Source organism: Chrysochloris asiatica, unplaced genomic scaffold (genome assembly GCF_000296735.1).
Source record: "Chrysochloris asiatica unplaced genomic scaffold, ChrAsi1.0 scaffold00043, whole genome shotgun sequence".
NCBI lineage: Eukaryota > Metazoa > Chordata > Mammalia > Afrosoricida > Chrysochloridae > Chrysochloris > Chrysochloris asiatica.
In genome coordinates this window covers 19,943,841-19,951,020 of record NW_006408561.1, presented here as the reverse complement: position 1 = coordinate 19,951,020, position 7,180 = coordinate 19,943,841, and the positions used below count along the sequence as shown (strand labels likewise).

Sequence of the window (7,180 nt, the reverse complement as noted above, 5' to 3'; positions counted from 1 at the left end):
GTTGAGTTGATTCCAATCCATAGCGACCCTGTATAGGGTTTCTGAGGAGCAGCTGGTGAACTTGAACCACCGACCTTACAGTTCAAATGGCTCTGCAGTCTGGCACATTAACCTACAGTGCCACACTAGGACATTCTCTCTCTCTCTAGATATATATAAATATATATCTAGAGAGAGAGAGATATCTAGAGAGAGAGAGAGAGAGAGAGACGCTCCTATACTCTCTGATCCCTGCCCCAGAAAATTCTAGTCTCTTTTCACCCCTGCTAGAGGAAGCTTCACTTCTCTCAGCTCTACCATATCTCTACCTTCCCATCACCATGTCCCAACACCATTTAGGCGTTCTGATGGCTCAGTGACATTTCAGAGAAGAGCAAAGGCATCAGTCTCTGATTTATGAACAGGAGCATTTGGGTCACCTGTAATCTGCTAATGGAAAGGTTGGGGTTCAAACGTACCCAGCAGCTCCATAGGAGAAAGTATCTTGTGCTCTGTTCTCGTAAAGATGACCTAAACCAGACCAAACCCACTGCCATCTAGTCAGTTACAATACGTAGCTACCCCATATGGACTCTCTGAGTCATACCTAAGTCTTCACAGAAGCAGACAACCTCATGTTTCTACCATGGAGTAGGTAGTGAGTTTGAACTGCTGACTTTGCAGTTAGCAACTCAGCATCTAACGCACAGCACTACCAGAGCTCTGGAAACCCCTGTGGAGCAGTCAAAATCAACTCAAAAGCATCCAACATCCATTGTCTTTAAAAATTAATATTTTAGGGTCTATGAACGTTGTGCCAACCCTGATTTTAATCGGGATCATTGCATCCCCCCCAAAAGCAATCTCTTCTGCCTCACTCACCTACACTCACTGCTATTGAGTTGATTCCAACTCTTAGCAATCCTATAGGGTTTCCAAGACTGTAAATCTTTATGGAATCAGATTGCCACATCTGTCTCCCACAGAGTGGTTGGTGTTATAACCTCTGACCTTGTGGTAGTAGTTCAGTGTTTTAACCCCTATACCACCGGTGACAGGAAGACAGCTGGCTCCAACACCTTGTTTATCTCTGAACTTCATACTATGATAACTTATTTTCACTTCTTGGCGTAGTCAACAATTATGACACTTGACATCTAATAACTTTCTGTAATTAATTTCCTACTCTAGGTTTTTTTCAGTACTTGTAATCCTGTATAGGATTATGTAGTCATGAGTGAAGCAAAACTTCAATGCAAACTGGCTTATATTAGAAATAAAATTAATCCGTCTCATTGACTTCTGTCATGCCTGTTCTGAGGCTTAGTCTACATAATTGAGGCACATTTTCTCTGTGCTTCACAGCTCTGCTTTGTTCTGTGGATCTGCTCTGTCTTCAGGATGGTTTTTTTCATGGTAGCAAAACAATTGCCTCCCATCACTCACCCCAAATTCGAAACGAGGGTGAGAGTCTCTTCCTGTCATTTCTGAGCTGATCCTCAGATTCTCTTGTTCTCTCATTGGGTAGAACTGAATCGCATACTCAGCTCTTAACCCATCTCTGGGATTAGAGGGATAGAGTATGGAAATGCCCTCTCTAGGAGCCATCAACTCCCTGCCCAACTCTTAGAAGTAGGACCTTTCTTTACAACTCTTGTGTTATACTGCTTAGAGCCTAGCTCAGCTCTAAGTCAACAGTAAGAACCCATGTTGACTCAAATATGCATGAGTCAACATGGGGATGAGTGAATAAGCAATCTCAAATTGAGTTTGTGATATAGTGAATATATTTAGAAATCCTACCAAAAAAATGTAAAGCCTGCTTTTTAGATATAAGGTAAGGTGCTGTTTGCTACAGTCACAAAAGAGAACATGGCATGTTTAATCCTTAGATTTATTTTTTTTCAAGAACTAGAACACAGGATGACCAATCTTTTCCACATTTTGCTTTTCTTTAAAGGACACTTATTTTAAAGTGCAATAGCTACAGACATGCTCGTTGGTGGGGGGGTGCTATAGAAGAATTCATCCAGAAGTATGGTGCTGACTTTCTCAAAGATCATCGATTTGGATCATATGCTGCTATCCAAGAGAACACTTTAGCTAAATGGTAAGGCCTATTGCTTTAAGACTAAGTCATCGTAACATTTAATATTATAGTGGATTAAATTTACTTGGAATCAATTTTCAAAATTTATAAAACCATATTTAATAGGGACCTCTCTTTTTTGAGGCAATTATAGGACAACTAGAACATAGACTCATTTTCCAAGTTTTGCTTTAGTGATTTTTCACAGTGAGCTTTAGATAGCTACCTTTAGATTTTAAAGGCTGAGTTTTAAGGCTGCCAGTAGCTTTGTAGCCTCACACATTTTCTTAATGATGCAAATAGAATGCTTTAAGTTGTTGGCTATAATTTAAGAGAATTTAATTGCTAGATGTTTCTTTTAAATAAAATGAGGTCTAGCATGCTGTTCTATCCACAGATTAGAGACTCGTGGTCAGTATGTGCTGTCGAGTTAATTCTACTCACAGTGAACATGTATAGCGTTTCTCAGGAGCAGCTAGTGGGTTTGAACCACTGACCTTGAGGCTCAAACTGACCTTGCGGTCCAGTACATTATCTTGCAGCACCACAACAGAATAGAGACGTGGCTGCTTTAAATCACAGAAGAACAACTGTGTGTGAGTTCAACCAAAAATCTACAACAGCAAAAAAAAAAAAAACACAAAACATTGCCACTGAGTCAATTCTGACTGATAGTGAGTATAGGAAGAGTAGAACTGCCCCCATGTGTTTCCAAGGCTGTACCGCAAAGTCGTTTTAAACAGCAAGGTCAGTGGTTCAAGCTTACCAGCCACTCCTTGGAAACCCTATACAGAGTCGCTGTGGGTCAGAACTAACTCGACAGTACTTAACAACAGCAATCTTAACAGAAGCAGACTGTCACATCTTTATCCTACAGAACCGTTGGTAGGTTCAAATCACCAGCCTTTAAGTTAGCACCTGAGCACTTAACCATTGTTACTACAGCACTTTGTGCGCTCAACAAGATGGGAGGATTCACCTGTCCTGTCAGTAATGATGAGGGTAAATTTGTTGTGCTCTAAATTAAAGAATCAAAGAGCTCCAATAGCTTTGTCGTCTCACACATTTTCTTAATGATGCAAATATAATGTTTTAAGTTGTTGGCTATAATTTAAGAGAATTTTTGATAATTTATCAGTTATGATCTGGGTTGCTGACTGAAAGGTCAGCAGTTCAAATCTTTCAGCATTTTCAGGGGGAAAGATGCGTCTTTCTGCTTCTGTAAAGATTTACAGCCTTGGAAACCGTACCCTGGGTCAGAACCAACTTAATGACCCACAGCCGACACCACCACCTCTGAAGTAAAGAATAAGGTTGCTTACTTCTGTCTACTGCAGGGGTGGAGAACATCCAGCCCATAGGTCATATTGTTTTTGTTAAGTGCCATAGTGTCTGTTTTGACTCGTAAAAACCTTGAATTAGATTTCCAAGGAGTGCCTGGTGAGTTTGAAGTGCTGACCTTGAGCTTCAAACCATCCTTGCAGTCCAGTGCTTATCCTACAGCACTACACCAGGACTCCCATGCACTGTATTGTTGTTATTAAGTATCACTGAATTGATTCCAGCTCACAGTGACCCTGTATAGTGTTTTCAAGGAGCAGCTGGTAAGCTTGAACTACCCACAGCAAAATAATTCGTTTGGCCCTAGCAAAGCAATGGCAGTTCCAGCCATAACATTGCTAGTGGTGGTTATATGCCATGGAGTCAGTTCCGACTATAGCCACCCTGTGTAGGGTTTCTGAGGCTGTAAATATTTATGGGAGCTGAAAGCCTCATCTTTCTCCCACAAAATGGCTGGTGGTAGTTTTGAGCTGTTGACCTTGAGATTAGCAGCCCAACTTGTAACCACTACTCTACCAGTGCTCCTTAGCCATAACATTGTTGGTGTTGTTAAGTGCCTTTGAGTCCATTCCAATGTAAAGTGACCTTGAATAGGGTTTCTGAGGAGTGACTGGTGGGTTTGAACTGCTGACTTTGTGGTTCGCAGTCCAGTGCTGATGCTACTGAGCCACACCAGGAGTCCAGCCGTAACATTAGGAGTAAGCTAATTACATGCTTGACTAAATTTTTAAGTTGATAATTTTGTATGGCTCATAAATGATGTTACACATTTTGGCAGAAGGTTCCCCACTCCTGGTCTACTAATAGTCCATGTGAGATTACAGATCAAAGTGATATTTGCAATCCTTGTTTTCCAATTACGCCAAATCAGCTGGTGGTTGTGTGTAGTCACTCAACTGTGACTTCCAGGTTTTGCCATAAGATATGTTTGTTTTCTTTCTTCTTTTTTATTTTTTTTGGCAAATAGCAATAACAACACAAGTCTTGTCTTTCAGGTATGTTAATGCCAAAGGATATTTTGAAGATGTGGCAAATGCAATGGAAGAGGCTAAAGAAGAAATTTTCATCACAGATTGGTGGTTAGTATTTGCCCATGGGGATTTTGTCTAGAAATTCTTATGTTTAGAAATTTACAACACTATAGTGCTGTTCAAGAATGGTGCATTGTGAAAACTGGCCACATGTACAGATGGTTTGGCCAAAGTCTCAACCAATTAACCATAGCAGCATTCAGTCAGAGGCCTTTTCAGAATTTTTGGCATCCATATATATTCTTTATATATTTAGCTCGAACAATTTTATTTTTGTCTTTCTATTTGGAAGGAGACACCCAAATATTCATTTCAGTAAAGATCATACAGCAGGGCAAATGTAGTTGTAAAAAGTTATGGAAAATAATCTTCTTTGGGCACCTTTCCTCATTTGGATGTGTCTGTTACCAGGTCCAGCAAACATGTTTTGTCTGAATTGTGTCCCTTTGATGTGGAAATAGTTCCATTTGTGTATTACTACTGTTTTTGTTTTGTTTTTTAAAATCTTCTGTCATGCCTAGGTTTGCTTGGTCAGTTATTCTGGCGATACACCAGGTCTCAACTTTCTGACCCTTTTATATTAAAGTTTGTGAAAGTTAGGATGCTAACCAGAAGTCTAAGGCATAAAACTCATTAAGAGCTTTTGGGAAATTTTACTTCAGGAATTGATGTAGGCTTTGTAGTCTGACTTCAGTTCAGTTGCGGGTCTGTCTGAACATTTAAAACCCATCACAGATGCCAACATTTCAATAGCAACCTCTCAATTGTGGAAACCAAAAGTGTCTCTAGGCTTCCCAGTCATTAGGTGTAACAACCAGAAATGTCTCCAGATATTGTCAAATGTTCTCTGGGATAAAGGGGTGGGGGCACTGTCTCCTCAAATTGAGATCACTGATCTTGAGCTGATAGACAAGGTATATGATTGGCAGTGTGTCTGTGAATCTGTTTATTCTCTGGCTTGTGAAGGAGCTTTGTCTTAACCCTTTGTAATTCTACTAAAACTTGGCTTTTCAGTTAGTTTCATTCTTAGGGACTTTTTCCTCTGTTGAATATTTTGTAAACATTTATGGAAATAAATTCAAATTAATGTAGTCTATGTTATTTTTAAAAATATTTCTGGCAAAGCATGAGAGAGACAGAAAATAGTTTTCCCATTGAGTGCTTATTTTTATGCTTTGTGCAAGAAAATATCTCTTTTGAAGGTACTGATCTCTAAAACACTGACTTTCACATAAACTCTGAATGTTTTCTCTTCTGTTAACAAGAGAATGAAACAGAAGAGTATTTGTGTGTGTGTGTGAGTGTGTGTAACTGTACTTATTACAAGATACCTTTTGAAATCAGGCCTTTTCAATAATTTCTTCATACAATGTGAATAAAATTCTTGTTGTGCATAGAATATTGCAAAAGGGAACATTCAGAAACTTAACAAAATGCTGCTGTCTTTAGATCTGAGAGAGTGAAAAGCACAGTTTGGGAAATGCTTGTCCATGTTGTTAAGTGCCATCAAGTTGGTCCCGGTCCATAGTGACCCTGTATAGGGTTTTCAAGGAGCAGCTGGTAAGCTTGAACCGCTGATGTTGCAGTTCAAAGTGACTTTGCAATCCAGCATCTTAACCCACAGCACCACACCAGGACTTGTCCTTAAGACACTTTTAATATAATTTAAATGACATCAGATACTTATGTGAAAGCTGTAGTAATATGCCTCTAAAACAATTAGCATGCATGCAAGGGCAAATAAGAAACAACATTAGATCCTAGGGACCTAGAAATGCTTAGATCTGTTTGTTCATAAATTCATTACCTATATATCCATTCATTCATTTGTTAATTTATTTGCTCATCTCATCAAGAGTTATTTAATGAGCACTTTGTGTCAGGTACTGAACTAGGCAGTGTAAGTATAGCGATGAATAAGAAGCAGCCCCTATTCAAACAAAATACATCAGGAAGTTAGACATAAGACAAAGGTTAAGGAAAGCTTAGTGATGAGGACCAGAAGGCATAGAGTGAGTGCAGAGGAGGGGCAATGGCAGGCTTTAGCTAGAAGTTTCACAGAAGAGAACGCTGGGATGGCTCTGGCATGATGGAGTGGACCCAACAGAGAAGAGAATGGAGATTTTAGGCATGGGAATAGCCAGAACCAAGGCCTACAGATGTCAAAGGGCATTTTTGTAGTGGCTTAAGCATAGGGTCCATTAGGACTGTAGGTAAGTAGAGATGCCTCTCAAAAGATAGGTTAGGTCAGACTGTGAAGGGCATTGGATGAGCTGCTAAATAGTTTGGAATTCATCCACCCAGAGGATACTACATAGTTTAAAATCAGAGAAGTTGTGTTTTCAGGTTGTATGATTTTCCCATACTTATTCAATTTGTATGCTGGACAAATAATCTGAGAAACTGGACTATATGAAGAAGAAGGGGAGGCGGCATCAAGATTGGAGTAAGAGTCACAACCTTGCTTGCTGAAACTGAAGAGAACTTGAAGCATTTACAGATGATGGTCAAAGGATAAAGCCTTCTGTATGGATTGCATCTTAATGTAAAGGAAACAAAAATCCTTACAACTGGAAGAATAAGCAACATAATGATAAATGGAGAAAAAAGTGAAGTTGTCAAGGATTTCGTTTTACTTGAATCCACAGTTAACACCCATGGAAGCAGCCATCAAGAAATCAAATGGGGAAATCTACTTCGAAAGACTTCCTTAAAGTGTTTTTAAAAAAAAAAAAAAAAA

The 7,180-nt window shown here is 39.4% G+C and overlaps 1 protein-coding gene across 2 annotated transcripts in view; it reads left to right on the top strand.

The window, feature by feature from the left end:
* The window catches only part of PLD1 (phospholipase D1, phosphatidylcholine-specific), a 168,775-nt gene that overhangs the window by 40,859 nt on the left and 120,736 nt on the right, over positions 1-7,180 (top strand). For both annotated transcript variants that reach the window (XM_006861841.1, XM_006861840.1), the window contains exons 9-10: positions 1,940-2,089; positions 4,405-4,488. In XM_006861841.1, coding sequence (XP_006861903.1) covers positions 1,940-2,089; positions 4,405-4,488 — 234 coding nt within the window. The remainder of the gene's footprint in view (positions 1-1,939; positions 2,090-4,404; positions 4,489-7,180) is intronic.